This window comes from Nerophis ophidion, linkage group LG01, assembly GCF_033978795.1.
Source record: "Nerophis ophidion isolate RoL-2023_Sa linkage group LG01, RoL_Noph_v1.0, whole genome shotgun sequence".
In the NCBI taxonomy this organism is placed as follows: domain Eukaryota; kingdom Metazoa; phylum Chordata; class Actinopteri; order Syngnathiformes; family Syngnathidae; genus Nerophis; species Nerophis ophidion.
Window position 1 is genome coordinate 41,959,124 of NC_084611.1, and position 24,648 is coordinate 41,983,771.

Genomic DNA, 24,648 nt, shown 5'->3' on the forward strand with positions numbered 1-24,648 from the left:
GTGTTCCGAGTTTTCCTGCTCTAACGAGCGGACTGTTGAAAATAGTAATCGGGGTATTACTTTTCACAAGTAAGATTTAACATTGGCGTACTATTGGTTGTATTTTGTGAAAATAATATTACCACAGTGTTGAGAAGGAGCAAAGATCTTCAATAGTACTGAAATTGTAGCCGCTAGCAAACAAGAGTATGACCATAATAGAATTGCTTGTCAATGAAATTAATTACATTTAAAAATGTCATACTTGAATAACATAAATTTGAAATAAATTATGAAGATAAAGATTGTAAAAGCCAACAGAGGTAAAAGTTAGGACCACGATCCGAAATTTTGTAGGGGGCGGAAGGGGAATATATGTTTGCTAACTAGACAATCAGATAGACAGTGGCTATACCGTATTATTGTATATAGTTCTCTGCAAAACTACATAATATTTTATTTTGTCTTCATTATTTTGTCAGAATGCACCAGAATGCTTCATTTGTATGTGAAAATCACAAAGAAATCTTCTGGGGGAGAATGACCCCCCCCCCTACAGGGGTTTGATTTACAAACTTTCAGCCCCACCTAAAAAGAAAAATTCACCAGAAGCCACTGATTATGATGCATTCTCATTTTAAGCAAAGCATAAGACATTACTTTAGTATAATTGTAACCAGGAATAAGTTTTCAAGTAACAATATTCAAATACCTACATTGTAGGGTAAGACAGAATTGGGTTTAATTCTGATTCCAGCGAAACAGATTTGTGGTTTTAGCTGATATAAAGACTTTCAGGTGTTTATATATGTTTATATTTAAGTATTTGGCAGACGCTTTTATCCAAAGCGACATACATAAAAAAATACATATAAAACAGTCAGTGTAAACATGATCATTTAAGGGAAGAATGTAATAGAAAATATAAATACAAAGTGTCAAGACAGAATAAACTCTCTGCTGCTGCAGCAACAGAGATACAGTCTATAGGTCCCAAAGATATATAGATATCTAATGTATTCATACATTGTTTGTGTAGGATATACACATGCATATATATAACCTAATCATATTGTTTCTTCAACTTAAAAAGAGCAGACCGTTTTTTCCCCCTTTTTCCGGGATTCTTCTCCCAGTTTTGGTCTCGGGCGTCTGGTCACTTATAGCATATAAGAATATTCTATTACTGTTAAGCAAACTATGAAAAATAAAACGTGTGTCCTTTATGATAGCTACACGTATGACAAAAAGCAGGTGAAAATCAGTGGAATTCAGTGCGGTAAAATGTATTAAATGCGCTGACAGTTCATTGCTCCTGCCAAATGAATTGCACTGAGTGGAACGGATCACCACTCCAAGATAATGGATCTGATCACCACTCCAAGATGGCGGCCCCGCGTCTCGTCGGCGCCAGTAGGCAGTAGCGCTCCATGCTGCTTACCCTTAAAAGATGTCTTTAGTGGCAATGCAGTCCGCCATGTCCCTTCTTTTAAAGCAGGTCTTCAGTATCCATCCATCCATTCATTTTCTACCGCGTGTCCCTTTTTGGAGGTTGCAGGGAGCTGCTGTTGCTTTTCCCGGAATTCCAAAATACCTGTTTAAATTCAAGGGGTTACCATATCAACATTCATCAACCGTTTTGAAAAATGTGTTAGAATGCGCATTAGGACGACACAGCGATGGAATAATGTTCCAACGTTTTTAAAAAAAAAAACTTGCAATGTCATTAGAATCACATTTTTTATTCATCCAAGAATAAAGCTGACATTGTTTGCGAGAGAATGTAAAAAATTCAAATAGTTATTTTACTTGAATAACTAATCCACGTAAACAAAGCCTTTTTCGTCAAAATGAGTCATACCTGTTGGAAAATAACCACTTTATTAATTCATGAAAAATATCCTTTTTTTCTTGCAAGTCTCTAGCTATTGTCCTCATCAACATTCGATCAAAATAATACATTCTCTAACAAAAGTATGCCTTCACTTTCATAAAATGCATACTAGGCCCAATGTGGAATATATATATATATATATATAATCTTTTTTAAGCATTTTGGCTTCATACCATCAATATTATGACACAGTTTTAAGACGTTAGGTTTCCTGTGCTTCTATTTCGGCGATCTAGTCTGGGATGTCATTTCCTGTTTGTAGTGTTTTTCTGTATAATATGGGCTCTTAAGTGATGGTGTAAACAGCATCGAGTGCGTTCCTGACTAAAATGTAAGTATACATCAAATATAGCACGGTTATTAATGCTAAACTGCCTATAATGTGTTGGACGTAGCCTTAACCGAGTGTCAGTTTGCAACATAGTTGCCAACCCTCCCGGATTTTCCGGGAGACTCTCGAAATTCAGTGCCTCTCCTGAAAACCTCCCGGGACAAATTTTCTCCCGAAATTCAGATGGAGCTGGAGGCCATGCCCCCTCCAGCTCCATGCGGACCTAAGTGAGGACAGCCTGTTTTCACGTCCGCTTTCCCACAATACAAACAGCGTGTCTGCCCAATGACGTTATGACTGTAGAATTATCCAGGGCAAGTTCTTGGTTTCTTATGTGGGTTTATTGTCAGGCAGTTACATTAACGTCCTCCCAGCGCGGTAACAACACACAACAACAGCAGTAACGTTTTCGTCTGCCGTAAACAGCAATGTTGTGACACTCTTAAACAGGACAATACTGCTATCTACTGTACATGCATATGGTTAGAAAAATAGTGACAGAATAGAACAAGGATGGACAATTCAACCCTTAACTCAACAATGAGTAAATGAGGGTTATGTGTGTGCATATGTGTAAATAAATTAACACTGAAATTCAAGTATTTCTATTATATATATATATATATATATATATATATATATATATATATATATATATAAAATACTTGACTTGGTGAATTGTAGCTGTACATATACTCCTCCCCTCTTAACTACGCCCACAATCACGGCACCCACCTGTCACAATTAGCCTGTTCACCTGTGGGATGTTCTAAATAAGTATTTGATGAGCATTCCTCAACTTTCTCAGTCTTATTTTTCCACTTGTGCCTGCTTTTTTGAAACATGTTGCAGGCATCAAATTCCAAATGAGCTAGTATTTGCAAAAAAAAAAAGTTTTCCAATTCAAATGTTAAATATCTTGTCTTTGCAGTCTATTAAATTGAATATAAGTTCAAAAGGATTTCCAAATCATTTATATTCTTTTTTTTATCTACACATCATGCTAACCTAACTGGTTTTGGGATTTGTAAATCAAATACTCTTAATAAAACAGTACTGCAATATCATCCAATATAAAACAGGTCATATATTAAAATAAAGAAGAAAAATCAACAGTCTTCGTTGAACTCGTATGGAAAATCTAACGGGAAATAGTCACCAGCAAATAGACGACGGCACAAATTCCTTTCTAGCATGCGCATATACAAGAGTGACAAACGCTTTCCATGGTGCACATCAAATAAAGTACATCAACAAGATATGAAAAGTGTTATCAGTTTTACTAAAGATATATAATCCTGGTTTTTGGAAGAAGTAACAGTTGACTTGCACTATGAGTATGAAGATAAAACCAGCAAGTTGATCGATACATTAGACACCATTCATTGACAGAGACATCAACAATGATTATGTGTTGCATTCAAAGTCCAGAATTAAATACAGCATCAAACAAAATATATTAGGGAAGGGAAACGGTCTATAGATTTGTGTTAAAGACACTTAAACACTTCTAACACCAACTGTATGGAAGCCAGACAAACTATCAGTGGCTCTGCACGTGTTTGTTCAAAGACGACTTCCGAGAAAACCCGTCTCCGCAAATTGAGCACTGGTATGGTTTTTCTCCCGTATGCGTTCTCGTGTGTGACACCAGCAACGTCTTTCGGGAAAATCTTTTATCGCAAACCGAGCAGGTGAAAGGTTTTTCTCCCGTGTGCGTTCTTATGTGTAACCTGACAGAATTTTTCTCAGAGAACGTTTTGCCACAAACCAGGCAACTAAAAGGTTTTTCCCCCGTGTGCGTTCTCATGTGGGACAGCATGTGTACCTTTTGAAAGAACGTTTTACCGCAGTCTGAGCAACTGAAAAGTCTTTGTCCCGTGTGTCTCTTCATGTGCGAACGCATATTACTTTTGACAGAGAACAGCTTAAGGCAAATAGAGCAACTGAAAGGTTTTTCTCCAGTGTGCGTCCGCATGTGTTGAGCTAGGTCACTCTTATAAGAAAAGGGTTTATCACAAACTGAGCAGGTTAAACATTTTTTACACATGTTTTGTTTAGAACATTCAGAGTTTTGGATGTCGGTATCAGTCTTAATATCATCTTCACAGTCTGTATCGCTGCTCAAAGGCTGTTGGGTGTCGTCTCTGGCTCCATCCTCTGGATAGTGTGACGTGTAGTCACTGCCTGATAGTGGAGCTAAGAGGTTGTCTGCTAGTGATTGTCCACAGTGGTGTTCGTCAGCTTCTGTCCTCAGGTTTCGTGGTAATCTGCTGCTGCTTTCAGGCTCCGCCCCTTTGTTCTTCTCCCTGAGAGTATAATGAAGCTGTAGTTTGTCTTCATGGTCTTCAGTTTTCACAGAAACAACAGTCAGTGGCAACTTGGTGAGATCAGCCTCCTCCTGCCATAAAAGACACTCTTCTTCCTGACTAATCCAGAGTTCATCCTCCTCCTCTTTAATGCGCTGTGGATCTTCTTGCTCTAAATTTGAGCTCCCCGCATACGGATAAGAAAGACCTTCTTCTTGCCGACCAATCAACTGCTGGACGTCTGCAAGACAAGTAGTAATTATTATGAGATATGATCGTGAAATAACAAGATGACATTGTGTTTTTTTTTCATTTTTTTTGGACAGGAAAAATAATATCTGCCTTGGTTCTTGTGGTTTTGGTCTCAGAACAACTACCGTATTTCCTTGAATTGCAGCCGGGGCGCTAATCAATTTAAAACCTCTTTTCACTCCGGTGTTTACCAAAGGCATGCAGTAAAGGCAAGTATGCGCTAATTATTTTAAAACCTCTTCTCACTCCGGCGCTTACCAAAGGCATGCGGTAAATTTAGGCCTGCACTTATTAATTTGAGTGTGATGTAAGGATACCATCATTAAAAGCACATTTAATAAAAACATTATTATGGTCTTACCTTTACTTATAAATGAAGTCCATGCACAGGTCCTTTTGATCAAAAGCATTGATTACTTGTTTATAGAAGTTTTCCTTATCTTTCTTCAGTTTTAAAAGTCTCTGTCTCGATGGAGATCTTCCTTTATTATCTCCTGCTTCGATTGAAAGTCCAGTTTAGAAAACTGTTTTATTTTAGATATGTAATCCTCCATGTTAAAAGTGCAAGTGAGAGGAAAAAATAAACGATCGCTGCTCACTCTTGCTGCTTGTTGTCACTTCTTCTGCAGCCGAGTAGTTGCAAGAAGGATCACTAGCGCCCTCAACCACCAGGAGGCGGGAGTCATTTAATGACTCACATTTGACACACGCAGCTACTGTATATTAATAAAATATAACTGCTTACTGTTCTTTTTAGCATATTCAATAGTTTGGACCTTAAATCCTACTGAATAGCTCTTAATCTTCTTCCCTTTATGAGATTTCAAATTATTGAATCAGCCTCGTCCATTTTGAAAATGATGATAGGTGAAGTGTCACTCGTGACGTGACGAGTTTGACCCAGCGGAAATTCTAGGCATATGCTAATTATTTTGCGAAACAAGTTTGACCCGGCGGAAATTCTACACATGCGCTAAAAAAAATCATATTTTTCGAAACGAGTTTGACCCGGCGTTAATCGTGAGCCGGCGGTAATATTAAGCATGCGCTAATTATTTTGCGAAACGGGTTTGACCCGGCTGTAATTCTAGGCAGACGCATACTATATACCCGGCGGCAATTCAAGGAAATACGGTGGCTAAAGATGTTGTTACTTGTCCTCTTGCTGAAGGCAGCACACACACACAAAAATGTGCAGGAAAGATGAAACGGTTGCATTTACACGTGTAGTTGAAGAGATGTTTACTGGAACTTGTCGACACGGTTTTGTGCTGCGATCACACTTTTTGCAGTTGATTCAGAGAAACAAAAATGGATGTTCCAGCCACGATAAAAAGTCTAACTCCTTAATGTTGCATGAAGCCAAACAATGTCGATTAGTGTTGACCAGATACCAATATTTTGGTACCCATACCAAAATATATTTCGATACTTTTCTAAATAAAGGGGAGCACAAAACATTGCATTATTGTTTTTTTATTTTATTTTTTATATATTACGTTACATTAAACATATTTCTTATTGCTATTTTGTCCTTAAATAAAATAGTGCACATGCTAGACAACTTGTCTTTTAGTAGTAGGTAAACAAACAAAGGCTCATGATTTAGTCTGCTGACTTATGCTGTAACGTTTCCATTCTATTATTTTGTCTATATTATTAAAGACAAGTGGTAGAAAATGAATTATTAATCTACTTGTTCATTTACTGTTCATATCTGCTTATTTTCTCTTTTAACATGTTCCATCTACACTTAAATATGTAATAATCAATTATTCTTCTGTTGTTTGATACTTTACATTAGTTTGGGATGATACCACACATTTGGGTATCAATCCGATACAAAGTAGTAACAGGATCATACATTGGTTGTATTCAAAGTCTTCATGTGTCAAGGGACATATTTCCTGAGTTTATACTGTAACCATAATAACAACTAGAACAGTGGTTCTTAACCTTGTTGGAGGTATCGAACCCCACCAGTTTCATATGCGCATTCACCGAACCCTTCTTTAGTGAAAAATAAAAATAAAAATTTTCAAATTCAAGAAAAACTTATGTTTTTTTTTATTGGTGCACAAAATGAACCGTGCATGAACATCACCTTGTTCACAGAACAAAACCAACACAGTGCATGATTTCACAACAAATTGCACACCTTACACACATTACCAAGAATTGATTAACGTGGACCCCGACTTAAACAAGTTGAAAAACGGGTGTTACCATTTAGTGGTCAATTGTACGGAATATGTAACTGTTTCATATAATGTATTCTCTTCCTTTGCAATCTGCTAGTCAAAGTTTCAATCAATCAAAAACCTGCAAATAAGACGGAAAATTAGAGGGAACATTGTTTGGGGCTATCCGTAATACGCCGACAGGGAGAAGTTTTTATTTACAGGATAATTCGGATGTGTCTATACTTCCGTGGCGGTGGCTCCGCTGAACCCCTGAGGCCGACTCACCGAACCCCAAGGGTTCGATCGAACCCAGGTTAAGAACCACTGAACTAGTAACACACGAGCCTCCACCAGGGGGCAGTGTAGTCTACCCAGATGTAAAACATCTTTTGCAGAATCAGCCTTTTCATATAAAGCCATAAAGGAATGGATCCACTGAAACCATGTGTGTTAAAATCATGGTTGTTTTTACAAATGATGACCGATGTGAACAAGAGCAGGTATTGTCTTTGTGTGATGATATCAGTGAGGTTTGGTTGTATTGTATATTAAAATATGTGTCCATGAAAGGGCATTTTATGACTTTTCTTAAATTTGATTACATGCTATGATAGGTTGATTGTGTTGTCATAAATTTATTGCATGATTTTTGTATCCCTTTAATTTAGGTAGCCAGGGACTGCAGATGGAAATGAGCTATTTAGCTATAATCTGGTGCAGAACATATCTGTCTTTGAGGTTAATGTTTCTGTGCATAGTCCCTTCAAATAAAGATTAAACTAAACTAATATACTTTTTTTTTTAAACGAAAGAAGATGTGATGCCAAAAAATATCGACGTAGTCATAGTAGTATCAACTTGATACACTCTTGTACTTGGTATCATTACAGTGGATGTTAGGTGTAGATCCACCATTGGCGTTTGTTTACATTTTGACGCCGGTGAGCTATGGTGTGTAGTGAAGCATGTTAAGCTATTCCTCGTCCTGCAGTGATAATGATACATGTAAGAAACATACTTTATTTGTCGCCGTGGAGGCGAAGATTAGTGATTTTAAAGAAGCTAAAATACTGCCGACTGAGGCTGGACTTTAGATGTCTTAAAGCACCTCTTCCTGAGGGCGTTTATCTATACTTTTTAAGCCAAAATGCGTCCGTTCTCCCTTTTCTGTCTACACACTGTGTCTGCTTGTGAGTACTCCGTTATTGTGCGCTGTCGAACATGCTCGTCTGCTCGTAAAAACAGGAATGACACGACGTGACGACAACGAGGGCGTGAGAGAACGGTGGACCGGTACCTTTTAGAGACAGTATAAAGCCGAATATGATTCATTAGTATCGTGGTACTATCCCAATAACGTACAACCCTAATGTTGATAAAGTTATGTTGTATGTTTTTTTGACATGCTAGCAGGATGTACATGTTGAACTTACAGATTTTATTTTGCTAATACTGTCATATTTGTTAGGGACCGATGTCCCTTTGAGACAGAGGTTCCTAATGAATTTCTAAGGTTTTATTATTATTCTTTATTATTATTCTGCCACCTCTTTGAGCTGTAATTTGACCCCCTTAACATGCTTCAAAACTCACCAAATTTGACACACACACACATCAGGACTGGCGAAAGTTGCGATCTAGTCAAAAAACCTAACCCCAAAACTCAAAATTGCGCTCTAGCGCTCCTTAGGAAGAAAACATAGACAAAACTGTCTGTAACTCCCAGTAGGAATTTCGGAGAAACGTGAAACAAAAACCACTACGTAGGTTTCAGTTAGACCTATATTTCATCCACTGACACCCAACGGCTAAAATCAAGAGGAAGTTTACTATTCTTACTTCAATACAAAAGTTGGCAAAAAAAAAATCGCTTTTTATCAAACATTATCTCCTCTGAAGCGGTTAGTCATTTCGGCTTCAAATAAGCACAGAAGAGAGATTGAACCCTTCTGATTAAAAATTGATGAAATAATTTTAATTACTACCCCGGTTTGGATTTTATGAGCCCCCAAAGAAGTAGAACACTGGTGAAGTGAAGTGAATTATATTTTATATAGCGCTTTTTCTCTAGTGACTCAAAGCGCTTTACATAGTGAAACCCAATATCTAAGTTACATTCAAACCAGTGTGGTTTGAATGTAACTTGACCCACCTGGAAGCAGGTGGGTAAAGTGTCTTGCCCAAGGACACAACGGCAGTGACTAGGTTGGCAGAAGCGGGAATCGAACCTGCAACCCTCAAGTTGCTGGCACGGCCACGCTACCAACCGAGCTAAACCGCTGTTGTGTGTACTGCCGTCACAAAATGGCGGCTTCCAGCTCAGAGAAAACTGCATCTAACTCAATGTAGGACTGTCATACACACATGACACAAAGACCTCCATTTAGGTCTCACTGAGACCTATATTTCATACACTGGCCGCCCCCAACTAAAATCAACAGGAAGTTTGCTATTCCCACTTCAATACAACAACTGCATTACATTCACCATGCATTAGAGTCTGAAAATGGCGGCCCCAAGGCATCCTTATAAAATGCCCAAGCCAATTTACAACTGTTATTACTATGAGACTGATGGATAACACGTGTATGTTGGAATAATTATGTATATATTATCATCATAACTATATGCTTAAGGGCCGTTACTATAAAGTATTGTCAATTTGTGTTGAAGGGTTTTTTCTGTATTTGTGCAGAGCTAGCAATCTGAGAGATTGCTTGCCTTTCTTTTCCATGAGTGTTCTGTTCAGATACCGCCTGCTGACTGCCAAGGCCAAACTTTGTGTTCTGGGACCAGCACAAGAACAGACTGGGCGATAGCACCAAGTGTCAACATATTTGCAATTTTGTATTATCATATCTTGTCGAGTTCACTCCCCCCTTTTCCCTTAGTCACAATGATGTAATAGGGATTTCCTTAATAAATACAGGAGGCACGCGGGCTGTGCTTTAGAACGTTGTTTTTGATCTGTAACTAGAGTACAGCCCAAAACACGTGTCTCCTCATGAGCTCTATTTAACCCTGTGTCTGCTTGGTTCCTTGGTTCTTGTCTGATTAATAGATGTCACCAGTGTTTGAACCTGACATCTTCTTGGTCCTTCGAGCCGGATCCCAACAAGTCTGACGATTCCAGCCGGGTGAGTAAAATTGGAAGACCATGGCACCCACATCTCCCATTGAGGAGCTGATTTTCTTCACCCCGGGCTGGGATCAGAATGACTGACGGGAACCGAGGACAAGAGGAAGGAACGCAGATTTCAGTGAGTACATTTTGAATTACAAAGAGAAAAAGCGCGTAACTGAGGGTTATGACGCATAAAAGAAAAAAGCGACGCATAGAAAAAGCGTGTAACTGAGGGTTAGACGCATGAGAAAAGTGTGTAACTAAGCGTTACGACACAGAAAAAGCGTGTGACTAAGGGTTACGACGCAAAAACAAACCCTGTCAATCCTAGGCTCTAAACAGGTGCAAAGGCCTAAGAATCAGAAAAACGGCAGAGTCCACAAAGAATGGAAATTCTTTAAGATTCAACATTGAAAATAAGCCAAATTAAAGACCTTGGAGTCCACGTAAAAACCGACAATTAATGAAAACTGTAAGATTCAACATTGAAAATAAGCCAAATTAAGGACCTCGGAGTCCACGTAAAAACAGACAATTCTAAAACAGAAGAGGCCATAAAAGGACGACTGAGTCCTCGGGATCCGAAAATTCAAGTAGGAGTGTGAAAGGTGTGAACGTGAGAGTGTGTGGGAGTGATCCCCACTAGGCTATCATTCCATTCTAAAGTTGTGAGCAGTAATAGTGGGTTATTGTGGAAACTCTATGTAAGACACCTCCACTGGGGGATAAAACCTCCAACAGAAGCGACGTGTACCACAATAATAAATTAAACCACTATCTTACAACAAAGACAAAAGTAATCCTTAAAAGTTCGGCTCTGTAGGGGACGACGGATTACTCCAAATTCTCAAAAGGGGAAAGGGGACAAGTAAACCAAAGGTTAGTCCAAAAGACAAGTTTAAATCAAAAAACTGGAAAGCAAAAGAAAAAACTAATCCAGACTTACTGAAATTTCTCAACCTCAAAACATGAATTTACCGGTAGTAAGTGATATAGTAAACAACAATCAAGGTTATTCAGCATTACTAGGTCAGGAGACATCCAAATCTCCAAAGACTACACCAAAAGACAAAGAAAATGATCAGAGTGATCATAAGGTCATACTAAGTTAAAAGATTAAGAAAGACGCATGACATATGATTGTTGTTGACCTTGTTGTATTTTATAAGACTAATTCGTTTTGAATTGATGTGTTGTTAAGGAGAGAAATAGATGTATTAAATGTAAGTTTTATTGTGAGTAGTGTGGAGAAAGAGAGAGAAGTAAAAATAGATGAAGAATTGGGAAGAAATCAATATATATATAAACATATATGTATAAGAATAATTTAATGCAAAATGGAATAAACTAATGCGTACGACAGATAATGTGGGGATATTGAAATAAGAGATTAACAGAATGTAGACTGAAGATATACATGTATGTTTGTGTATATAAACAGCGCTGTTATATATGCAAATATATATATGTATATTTTTAAAATAATGGAACAAATAAAAACATAGATTATTAAGTATAATAAGAGTTTATATGTATAGCATGATAAAGTGGTATACATTTTAACCCAGCAAAGAAGAAGAGGAAAAAGAAAGGGCTAATAGAAACGAAAGTTAAAGTAAAAAGTAAAGTACCAATGATTGTCACACACACTAGGTGTGGTGAAATTTGTCCTCTGCATTTGACCCATCTCCTTGTTCCCCCATGGGAGGTGAGGGGAGCAGTGCGCAGCAGCAGTGGCCGCGCCAGTGAGCTTATGAGATAGGCCCAGTTAAGAGAAGAAATAGGCAAATTGTAGGGGAAGATAGTGAGGAAGAGGTACAGACCGAAGCCACCACAACCAGCGCTTCAACAATAACATAATGCAGATTATCCACGGCCATACAGTGAAAGCGTATTGGAACAACCAACAATATATATATATATATATATATATATATATATATATATATATATATATATATATATATATATATATATATATATATATATATATATATATATATATATATATATATATATATATATATATATATATATATATATATATATATATATATGAGATCAAAAAGGGACCCAAAAAGAATGCAGCCAACCAAAATATTAGATAACAATGACAACGACAGCACTTATACTGCATGATGGTGTTTTGGGAAGGAAGGACACTTTGTACAAGATTGTCCTGAGGAAGGAAAAAAAAAAATAATAATAATAATTTAAAAAAAGACGCTCTGTGAGTGTTGTTTGCCTTATCTCTTGGGATAAGGTGTGTGTGTGTGTGTGTGTGTGTGTGTGTGTGTGTGTGTGTGTGTGTACGGCGCATTAGGAGGGGAGGTTTGAAAATAGATTAATTATGCGTAATACAATTCTTAGGTTGTATTATTTTTTTTTTTATATTTGCAAGTACACCATACATCTGGGTGCTGAGCTTAGATAAAATAATGGCATAAGATAGAATATAAAAAGAGGCATGGCAATCACAACAGCTATCAGTTAGCTTTAGACTTTTGATAGTATGCGAGTAATAAAAGAACGATAATAAATACATGCTTTTATTTTGTAGAATATTGCACACGACAGGAAGTTAGAGTGCACAAGTGAAAAGTGTGGCATGACAGCATACTGGAATGTAACTGACGGACACAAATGATAGTTTAAAAAGCCCAAGACGCAAGAATCAGTAAAATAATGACATTTAAATGATGTGCTAAATAAATAGCACCATTTTCTCAGTAGGTGCAAGGGCAGGAGAATTACTATAACCATTACAATGTTTTGCTTTGAATATTGTTGAATAATAATTACAAATAAAAAATATAAAGTAATTGAAGAATGTCTCTTCTGAGTTACAAAATTATAGTTTAATTCACATAGACAGTTTTAGTGGGTTTAAAATTGTACTTAAAATTACATGAAGTAATAAGTATAACATTTGAATTACGAATATTGACTAGTGTTTATTAAGAAATAAATGCTGTAATTTTAAACATCATATGCAGGATTTGGACACATTTCACAGTGATTGATATCAGTAATGCATTCTTCTCGGTACCAATACAATGTTGGTTTGTATTTACTTAGAAAGGGAAAAGATACACCTATACAAGACTCAAGGGTATGTGGAAAGTCCGACAATCTATTCACAAGCAATGCATGCAAGCATGTCCAAATTTGACCCTCCAGGAGGAGGACAAAAGTCCTGATATACGTAAATGACCTGTTATTACCATCACCGGATAAGGAAACCTGTAGAAAAGATACATTAGCCTTATTATATCATCTACATTGTAAAGGACACAAAGTAAATAAAACAGAAGTCCAATTATGCAAAACAGAAGTAAAACATCTAGGACATTCTCTGAACAAAGATGGACGCACTTTTGTGGAAAGTAGAAAAACAGCAGTACTACAAGTACAAAAACCACAAACAAAGAAGCTTATTATGTAATTTTTAGGCTCAACTAATTACTGTAGAAGTTGGATACCAAATTATGCTGAAATAGTAGCTCCATTAAATAAATTAATGTATGAAAAAGATCTACAAATGTCAACACCTGTAGAGTGGAGTTTAGAAACTAAAGCAGCATTTTGTAAAATAAAAATAGAATAGGATGTGCGGTTGTTACAGCAACTGAAGTTTTGAAAGCTATCAAATGACCATCAAATTACTCAATGCAAGCTGCACAACTAGTAGCACAAAGGTATGTAAATTAATAAAAGATCAAAATGCTACAATACACACAGATATTCTCTACAGTACACACATTAGCACAACAAAGGCAAAATAGAGGAATGATTACATCAACAGGAAAACCAGTAAACACATGGAAAACTATTAACAGAATGATTAAAAGCGGTACAGTTACCAGCTAAAATAGCAATGTGCAAATGTGCAGCACACATCAACAGAACGGACGCAATATCACGTTTTTCGAACAAACAGCAAAACAAACAGCAGAAGAAGAAATTCAAGTTTTTAAACTACAAACTAGTGACATGAATAATGATATACTAAAAGGCATGCAACAACAAAGTACTCCAAAAGAAAAAGATGAATGGATAAAATAAAATAAAATAAAATAAAAAACGGAAAAGAGAAGACATCTATTTATGTCCAGACAATAAACCAATCTTATCAAACATCTGTATAAGTGGGCAGCAGTATTGAGCCATGATTGTACTCATGCCTCAACAGGAGGGATGGTGACCCTTGTACAGATTTATTATTAGTAGATGCATTTTTAAGGTGGGTAGAAATATTTCCCAAAGGAAAAGCATGATGTATTATAATACCAAGATAGGGTATAACTAAATCTATACAGTACAATGGACCTCATTTTGTAAATCAATTAATCGAGAATAAGAAGCTATTTAACCAACAGGAAGCAATATGTGAAGATGGGTGAAAATATGTAAACATGGCTAGGTATATCTTGTGATAAATACTGGGACCAAGATTGTTTAATCCTTATACAAACGACATTTGTAAAGTTACAGAGGATTTAAAGTTAGTTTTATTTGCAAACGACACAACTGTTTTCTGTTCAGGAGAGAACATACAGAAGATAATACACGAATACAAATAGACGAAGTAGATATTGAAAGGAAAAAAGTAACCAGATTTTGGGTAGTATTAATAGATGATAAAATTAACTGGAAATCTCACATACAACATAAGGTGGCAAAAAAAACATTTCAAATATGGGGAAATAACCATAAATGTGCGCACTTTATTTATTGAGTCAAAAATATTAGGTTTTGGTGATTCGGTAAAATTGCAAACAGCTAAAATGATGTACAAAGCAGGTTATGACCTGCTACCAAAGAATGCACAACAATTATTCTCAACTAAAGAGGAGAAATATAACCTTAGAGGGAACATTTTATTTAAAACATTCGTATGCACGTACAACACTTAGAACCTTTAGCATATCAGTATGTGGAATTAAATGATGGAATTGATTAAGTAAAGAAGTTAAACATTGTACTGATATGATCCAGTTTAAGAGCTTGTTCAAATTAATAGTGCTCACAAAGTACAAAGAAGAATTATAAGAATTTCTTTCAACCTTATTGAAAATAAGATATTTCTGCATCTCAGTATGTTGGTAATGACTAAATTAATTGATTAAGTATTACAAAACGGTTGTGTGTACTAATTCACAGATGTTATTTTATTATAAAAAGGTCAGTAAATGATCCTATATATTTGTAAGCGCTCTGAGGTGGGAAAGGGGTAAGGATTAAATAAGTTTTGCTTCTTCCTACTCCTTTTTGGACATGATGTAAAGTGAAATGATATGAAACTGTGTGAAATACTGTAAGTTTGTTCATGTTCAAAATAAAATAAAGAAAGAAAGACTATAGGATCATTATTCCACATTGAACTCAAAAAACCCTGTGCTTGTCATCCATAAAGCGCAGGACTAGTGGAAAGGAAAAATGTAACAATTAAAAACAGACCAAAGAAATTTATGGAAGAAGCAAAACGTCCACGGACACAATGTAATAGATTTAGTAAAAATGTACATGAACATTACAAGTACAGCCGCATTACACGACAAACAGGAAATGCTAAGGCAAGAACAACGGACTATGCCGTCTGTTGAATAGATCTGATCCTAAAACCCAGGTCTAAATATAACAACCTGTGTCCCATAGATAGTCTTGTGGGCCTAAAATGAATCACTGATGTTTACGGTAGCTTCCAATACCACCCCCACAACACTATTTCCTGTAAGAAACTTTAAAGGATTCCCACCACGGGAACAGACTGACCAAATTCCTGGTGTATCTCACAGGCCATACAATACAGGGGAAAATGGACACTACATATATTATATTATAGTATATATTATATGTATTATTCTACTTATTTTGTGTCTGGTTTTGTATTTGTTCTTTTGTCATCCTGTGAAGTGCATATTATTTTTTTGTTGTTGTTTTTGGATGTATTTGTTTGGTTTGTATGCTTGTGAATCTGGGCTATCCATTATGTAAAGACTACTTATTATGTTGAAGGGGGCAGGAAATATAAGATTTTCTTCATCCTGTTCCTTGTCAAGCATAGTTGTGTAAATATGTGTTTAGTTGCTAAAGTTTAATTGTCTATTGATAATGAATGAATGAATGAATTACTTGCCCCGGGATATAGCGAAGAAGCTAAGTTATTTAAAAGTCAAATAACACTGAAACATCAAGGCCCAAATCTAGTGTTAACCATATCCCTCCCTGATGGACAAAATAGAGCACCAGTGCCACACTGTTCAACAAATCCAGATGGGGTTTCCAATTATGGTCATGGTCAAGTGGACTACACACATTTCCCGGTGATTGTTTGCATAAATCAAACCATGCACAACACCTAACAACCCAGAGTGAACACCTATACTAAACGTGCTGGAGTCACGTTTGTAAGCGTATCATTTGGTGATGTGTATAAATGGTTCAAAGTAACAATTGGTGTGTAATAATCGGTTCCTCCTTAGGCTGTTAATTGGTTACTCATGACAAACAAGTTAATTTGAAGTAATCAGCAAAATAACTCCTGAATGGGATTGCACTACATGGGACAAATTCTACTCTGTAACCAAAGAAACAAAGCAGAAACCAATATTTGATAAACATGTGACAAAAGCGAAATTACACCTGCATTAACATGCTAGGCTCTGGACAACAGTTAGATAGATATTAGTATTTTATTGAGAATCTTAGCATCAGACAACTGCTTACACATAGTAAATGTATCAATATTTGTACAAGAATTGTTAAAACGCCTGAACAGTTTGATACCTGAACACTGGAAAAGAAGTACACTTGATGTAACCTGGCAAAGTGTTGGAGATCCAACTTATATTGATGTGATAGGTGTCCCCAGAGGTGTACCTGACGAGTACAAAAAGGTAAATCAAGTTGCAGCTGGATTCGAATTAATCCTCTGCTGGTGGTGTACGATTAACAAAAATGTTGACGAAATAAAGTACGTCCACTACAACGTACAGAGATTATGAAATTGGACAAAGGCCGGACTTGAAGTCATCGCTGATCAACTCGCCGCAACCTCCCTTATGGCCTTTCAAAACCGTATGGCGCCAGACATGTTGTTAGTGGAAAAAGGAGATGTGTGCGCAATATAGGGTGGACAGTGTTGCACTTACACTGATGCAGAAGATAGCCTGACCAGAGCATTGGAAGGCCTTCGCACCCTCAAACGGTAAAAATGAAAGAGCATTCATCTATGTGGGATGGATGGTTGGATGTGTTCGGCAAATACAAGTCCTTGGTATCATCAATTCTAGCATTTATGGCTGTATTTGCAGCAATACTGACGTTGTGTGGATGTTGTTGTATTCCCTGTCTGCATTCTCTGCTTAACCGTCTGATCACCACAGCGATTGGCCCAGCAGATGATAGAATTGTTCAGATGCACCTTCTGGCGGACGACAAAGAAGATGAATCTCACGAGGATACCTACCTGGACAGTGTTCCTGATCTGTTTTTAGACCCTGGTGACTATATGTAAAGAAAAAAAATATAGAAACATATGATGACGTGTAAACATAACTTGGCCCTAAAGACATGAATTATTAACTGAAAATCGTAAGAAGACGTAATTGGGGATAAGAAGAGTCTGGGGAAGTTATGTGATAAACAGGAGGGAATTGTTAGAATAATAATGTATATATTATCATCATAACTATATGCTTAAGGGCCGTTACTATGAAGTATTGTCAATTTGTGTTGAAGGGTTTTTTTCTGTATTTGTGCAGAGCTAGCAATCTGAGAGATTGCTTGCCTTTCTTTTCCATGAGTGTTCTGTTCAGATACCGCCTGCTGACTGCCAAAGCCAAACTTTGTGTTCTGGGACCAGCACAAGAACAGACTGGGCGATAGCACCAAGTGTCAACATATTTGCAATTTTGTATTATCATATCTAGTCGATATGATCGGTGCGGCGTCTTCAGTAATGCGGACGCTGTACCGATCCGTTGTGGTGAAGAAGGAGCTGAGTCGGAAGGCAAAGCTCTCAATTTACCGGTCGATCTACCTTCCCATCCTCACCTATGGTCATGAGCTTTGGGTCATGACCGAAAGGATAAGATCACGGGTACAAGCGGCCGAAATGAGTTTCCTCCGCCGTGTGGCGGGGCTCTCCCTTAGAGATAGGGTGAGAAGCTCTGCCATCCGGGAGAAACTCAAAGTAAAGCCACTGCTCCTCCACATCGAGAGGAGCCAGATGAGGTGGTTCGGGCATCTGGTCAGGATGCCACGCGAACGCCTCCCTAGGGAGGTGTTTAGGGCACGTCCAACCGGTAGGAGGCCACGGGGAAGACCCAGGACACGTTGGGAAGACTATGTCTCCCGGCTGGCCTGGGAACGCCTCGGGATCCTCAGGGAACTAGACGAAGTGGCTGGGGAAAGGGAAGTCTGGGCTTCCCTGTTTAGGCTGTTTCCCCAGCGACCCGACATCGGATCTGCGGAAGAAGATGGATGGATGGATATCTTGTCGAGTCCACTCCCCCCTTTTCCCTTAGTCACAATGATGTAATAGGGATTTTCTTAATAAATACAGGAGGCACGCGGGCTGTGCTTTAGAACGTTGTTTTTGATCTGTAACTAGAGTACAAAGCGGTCCCGTCCATAGCTGCTTGCAGTTTTAATTTTACTTGGTTTTCACTGTGAATTTGGAGGACAAGCTTTAAATAAACTGCAAGGAGCCCTTGTTCTCTTTATTCTCCCATGTAGATCTTGGCTTCGCGGTAGGGCTGGTCGATATATGGATATACTGGATCTATCGCGGGTTTGTCTCTGTGCGATATAGAAAATGACTATTTGGTGATATTGGAGTATACGTACTCACGCAGTTGCTTTTAGCTGCGGGCATTACACTGCATGCGTTTCCCACTCTTTGTTGTCCCTCCTTCTCACAGAGACTTAAAACAAGCGCATCTTCTTACATACGTCACATACGTATACGCCCTCGCGGAGCAGAGAGGTAGCGTGGGTAACGTTGGCTGTGTTGCACAAGGTAATACGAGAGAAAGAAGGTAACTAATGAAGGAAGAATTAAATTCCCAAGAAAAACAGCAGGGGTTCCATCGCCTGGCGGTGGTTTGGCTTCAAGCGAGAAGATGTCGAACAGACCGTAATTTGTCAAGCGTGGGGCAAAAGCGTTGCTACAAAAAGTAGCATTACTGCTAATATGTAACATCATTTGAAAAGTCACCTGCTAGAGAATGAAGACTGCTTACTCCGCATGTCAACGTCTCTGTTCGGTGCCACACCATCAAAATGCAGAGGCAACCATTTCCACATCAACACTGTATGAAAAAAATAGTCAACAACATAAGGAGATAGGTTCCTGCGGACGTTATCACTTAGCGATTTGATTTCCTATTATGCAGCTCATTTTTATTTGAGAATTATTGAAATATCTTGTGTGACATCATGCACAAAAGTGAACTTTATTTGTTTTAAAGTATTGTAGTGGCGTTCTGTACAAAAAGTGCACTCTAATTTTGTGTTGTTCTGAAATGTCATCTTAGTGACATCATGCACAAAAGTGCACTAATAACTTGTTTTAAAATGTCTCTGACAATCTTGCACTTTCTGTTTTGGAAATGACATGAATGTTTGTGCCACTGCTTAATAACTGTTTAATAAATATACACTTTTGGTCAATTGACTTGCCGTATTTTTCGGACTATAAGTCGCAGTTTTTTTCATAGTTTGGGTGCGCCATATATTCCGGAGCGACTTATGTGTGAAATTATTAACACACTACAGTAAAATATCAATATTATTTATCTCATTCGCGGAAGAGACGAAGAAAATGCCAGCAATCGTCACACACATTTCAACCAATACGAATTCGGCGGAGGAGGGTCATGGCAGAAGTGCATTCTGGGTCATGGAATGCTAACTGCTATATTCTATTGCCGCAACTGTTAAAATGGATCATTTCATCGTTGACGGTAACTTACAAAAACTGCAAAAGGCTGAACAAAAATGGCACCGAAAAGGAAATCATGTACTGCAGATTACAAACTGGACGTAGTAAAAATATGCGGCAGAAAATGAAAAGAGGAAGCGGCGCATACCTTTGGAGTTGGCAGAGTTGTTTAGAACCGACATCGAAGAAGAAGATTTCATAGGATTTATCGATTAAGAGTGACAGATTGTTTGGTAAAGGTATAGCATGTTCTATATGTTATAGTTATTTGAATGACTTTTACCATAATATGTTATGTTAACATACTAGGCAAGGTAGTTGGTTATTTATGCATCATATCACGTACACTTATTCAGCCTGTTGTTCACTATTCTTTATTTATTTTAAATTGCCTTTCAAATGTCTATTCTTGGTGTTGGATTTTATGAAATAAATTTCCCCCAAAAATGCGAATTATACTCCAGTGCGACGTTTATGTTTTTTTTCCCTTCTCTATTATGCATTTTCGGCCTGTGCGAAGTATACTCCGGAGCGACTTATAATCTGAAAAATACGGTAGTTGTGATTTCCCTCTCTGCATGAAAGTTTAAAATAAGCATATATTATTGCAGTATGAAGAAGAACGTTTTAATGTAGACACATAAACTCATCATACAGCTGTGATTATATGCATCAAGTGTTCATTCAAGGCTAAGACATATTATTCGAGATACATATCGTGTATCGCGATATGGCCTAAACCAGTGGTACCCAAAAAAAAAAAAAAAGTTTATTTTTTTATTAAATCAACATAAAAAACACAATATACACTTACAATTAGTGCACCAACCACAAAAACCTCCCTTTTTCAGGACAAAAAACATCCCTTTTTCATGACAAAGAAGAAAAAAAAAAAGGAAACCCCCCCACCCCCTGGTCCGCGGGACAAATTATTAAGCGTTGACCGGTCCGCGGATACAAAAAGGTTGGGGACCACTGGCTTAAACATATCGAGATATTAAAAAAAGGCCATATCGCCCAGCCCTACTTTGCAGCATCCCATCCCACGACGCGACTTCATCCAAGATGCACTCTCGGCCATCTTTGAATGAACCCTTAAATGTTGGCGTTCCCCGTCATATCTGGCCGTCCGCGTATTCTCCCAAACGCTTAGGTATTTTTGCTCCCATGCGCACCTGGAATAAATCCAGCACCCCGTGGAAGGTTAAACATTATATTGCACTTGAAGTTTAGATGCAGTGTACAGTTGTACACCTAAATGTGTTAATATGTATTACTTGCACATTTTACTTGAATATTGACATCAATGACTAATAAATGTATGAGTTGCTTTAACAACAGCTACAATACCCCCTGGCCTTAGTCAGAATAGTCGGTAAATTGTGAAAAGCTGTATCAATTTATGGCCGTTCTACTCACCTGGACTGCGGTGAGGCTGTGAGGAGTCAGGTGGTTTGTCTTCATGGTCTTCGGTCTTCACAGAGACAACAGCTAGAGGAAGCTTGGCGAGATAAGCCTCCCCCTGCCCTCGCAGACACTCTTCCTTCGGCGCGATCCAAAGTTCCTTGTCTTCCTCTTTAACTTGAGGGGCCTGTGGATACTCCTGCCTGGAAGTGGAGCTCCCCCACTGCGGCCGACACCCTTCTTGACAGCCCATCCGCTGCTGGACGTCTGCAGGACATGAACAATATCAAGTAAGTGGTGGTGTCCTACTAATGAACATTTATTGTTTATTATGAATTGGGTTATAAATAGAGATGTCTGATAATGGCTTTTTTGCCGATATTCCGATATTGTCCAATATTTATTATGAATTGTCCAATTCCAATCCAGTTTGGTTGCTCCTGATGGCTTCATCTGGCCAGGATCTTCAGCTCTCACTGGATCGGTTTGCAGCCGGGTTTGAAGCGACTGGGATGAGAATCAGCCCCTCCAAGTCCGAGTCCATGGTTCTCGCCCGGAAAAGGGTGGCGTGCCATCTCTAGGTTGGGGAGGAGACCCTGCCCCAAATGGAGGAGTTCATGTACCTCGGAGTCTTGTTCACGAGTGAGGGAAGAGTGGATGGTGAGGTCGACAGGCGGATTGGTGTGGCGTCTTCAGTAATGCGGACGCTGTATCGATCCGTTGTGGTGAGGAAGGAGCTGAGCCGGAAGGCAAAGCTCTCAATTTACTGCTCGATCTATGTTCCCATCCTCAATTATGTTCATGAGCTTTAGGTTATGACCGAAAGGACAAGATCACGGGTACAAGCGGCCCAAAGAGTTTCCTCCGCCGGGTGGCGGGTAATTGGGGAGGTGTTTAGGGCACGTCCGACCGGTAGGAGGCCACGGGGAAGACCCAGGACACATTGAGAAGACTATGTCTCCCGGCTGGCCGGGGAACGCCTCGGGATCCCCCGGGAAGAGCTGGACGAAGTGGCTGGGGAGAGGGAAGTCTGGGCTTTCCTGCTTAGGCTGCTGCCCCTGTGACCCGACCACGGATAAGCGGAAGAAGATGGATTGATGGCTATGAGGTTTTTTTTCCCCTTGGCCACAGTCTGGACCTCCTCCCCAGTGTTTACCTGTTTCTCACCTTTTTTTTAAGGGGCGCCGGAAGTTGGCAGACCCGTCAGCGATCCTGTTTTGTCTCCCTTTTAATGTTTGTCTGCTCTTCAATGGGATTGTGTTGAAAATCTTAATTTCCCCTCGGGGATCAATAAAGTATTTCTTGATTCTGATTATCTACTACACAGACAAGTACTCATATATAACAAAAACATTGTAGATATATACACTGAAGTTTACTTTTGGACTGAATTGCCCATTTTAAGTACATTACTTTATTATTGTTATTATTCTTTGAAGGAAGTGTGTTGCTTAATTGCGTACAACTTAACTTTCCTTGTGATGACTTAAAACAGGGGTCGGCAACCTAAAATGTTGAAAGAGCCATATTGGACAAAAAATACAGAAACAAATATGTCTGGAGCTGCCAAAAAATAAAAGCCACATACAGATATTGTGTCATGAGATATACATTTAATTAAAAGGACTTAAAGGAAACCAAATGAGCTCAAATATAGCTACAAATGAGGCATAATGATGCAATGTGTACATACAGCTAGCCTAAATAGCAGGTTAGCATCGATTATCTTGCAGTCATGCAGTGACCAAATATGTCTGATTATCACTCCAAACAAGTCCATAACATCAACAAAACTCACCTTTGTGCATTCATACACAACGTTAAAAGTTTGGTGGACAAAATGAGACGGACAAAGAACTGGCATAAAAGACGTCTGAGAAAGTCGGAGAAAGTTATACATGTAAACAAACTACGGTGAGTTCAAGGACGGCCAAAATTAGTAGGACAAAACAGCGCTCGCCAAATACTCGAATCAGTGAAGCATGTCTACTAAAAGCAGTGTGCTTTAAAACAATCAGGGAGGTTAGTGTCATGTGTGTCCTCCTACAGAAACAATTTTAAAACAGAAAATATATATTTTGATATATTTTTCCATGTTTCATACATTTTTGAAAAAGCTCCTGAGAGCCACATGCGGCTCTAGAGCCGCGGGTTGCCGACCCCCGATTTGAATAGAATGACGTCTTTTCCTCTCCTCTGAGTCGAAATGACGTCATCTTAATTATATATTAACGTTACAGCGATTTATGATCGAAACTACCTTCCTATATTTGCAACCGAAAGTATTTCCAACATACCTTCAAAGTCTAACACAATTGGGACCTCGCTTACAGCTTTCAAATGTCGAGCCTTAGTCCCTCTTGTTCGATAAAGTTCCTCCTCGTACGACGCTATCGTCCTTTCAAAGAGAGCAAATATTTCATCAGCAGCCGCCATGAGTCTCTCCTTTATCAACACTTGCAACATTGCGTGTGTGTTTATTCTCTGCGTGTGTGTTTATTCTCTGTCCAGCAGGGCTTTGTCTCAGGTCGTCCAGCGAACTTTCGCTTTTGTCTTCTTCGATGAGAGTTTACGGCACCCCAAGTATCTACGAGTGCTGCCACCTTGTGGCAAAATTGAAGACTGCTCGAGATGAATAGAATAGAGTAGAATAGAATAGAATAGAATAGAATAGAAAGTACTTTATTGATCCCTGGGGGAAATTCAGCACCACAGTTCGCTCACAATAGACAATAAACATTTAGGTATTTTTTTCATGTAAATAAATACAATACAGTCTATTATACAGCATTATTTACATGTGAATAATATAAATACAGTCTATTACAGTGGTTCTCAACCTTTTTTCAGTGATATAACCCCTGTGAATTTTTTTTTAATTCAAGTACCCCCTAATCAGAGCAAAGCATTTTTGGTTGGAAAAAAAGGACAAAAAGAAGTAAAATACAGCACTATGTCATATGTTTCTGATTTATTAAATTGTATAACAGTGCAAAATATTGCTCATTTGTAGTGGTCTTTCTTGAACTATTTGGAAAAAAGATATAAAAATAACTAAAAACTTGTTGAAAAATAAACAAGTGATTCAATTATAAATAAAGATTTTTACACATAGAAGTAATCATCAACTTAAAGTGCCCTCTTTGGGGATTGTAATAGAGATCCTCCTGGATGCATGAACTTAATTCTAAACATTTCTTCACAAAAAAAGCAATCTTTAACA

At 38.2% G+C, this 24,648-nt stretch overlaps 1 protein-coding gene across 3 annotated transcripts; it reads right to left on the reverse strand.

Moving 5' to 3' along the window:
• Positions 1 to 1,705: 1,705 nt before the first annotated feature.
• Positions 1,706 to 23,992, reverse strand: LOC133554543 (zinc finger protein 37A-like). Of its 3 annotated transcripts, XM_061903468.1 has the most exons (4): positions 23,723 to 23,992; positions 21,441 to 21,692; positions 19,296 to 19,389; positions 4,619 to 4,754 (listed from the first exon to the last, which is right to left on the reverse strand). In XM_061903468.1, exons 1-4 carry the CDS (start codon positions 23,889 to 23,891, stop codon positions 4,661 to 4,663), a joined length of 609 nt encoding a protein of 202 aa, XP_061759452.1. In that variant the 5' UTR covers positions 23,892 to 23,992; the 3' UTR covers positions 4,619 to 4,660. The 3 variants fall into 3 exon arrangements, with proteins under 3 accessions (XP_061759445.1, XP_061759436.1, XP_061759452.1); XM_061903461.1 differs by lacking the exon at positions 19,296 to 19,389 and having other exon boundaries at positions 1,706 to 4,754; positions 23,757 to 23,992; XM_061903452.1 differs by lacking the exon at positions 19,296 to 19,389 and having other exon boundaries at positions 1,706 to 4,754.
• Between the last annotated feature and the right edge of the window lie 656 nt (positions 23,993 to 24,648).

Coding starts and splice junctions, on each gene's coding strand:
- LOC133554543 (XM_061903452.1), bottom strand. CDS start 23,891: ATGTTGCAAGTGTTGATAAAGGAGAGACTCATGGCGGCTGCTGATGAA. Junction 21,693..23,722: donor AATTGTGTTAGACTTTGAAG/GTATGTTGGAAA, acceptor CATGTCCTGCAG/ACGTCCAGCAGCGGATGGGC. Junction 4,755..21,440: donor ACAGCCTCACCGCAGTCCAG/GTGAGTAGAACG, acceptor CTTGTCTTGCAG/ACGTCCAGCAGTTGATTGGT.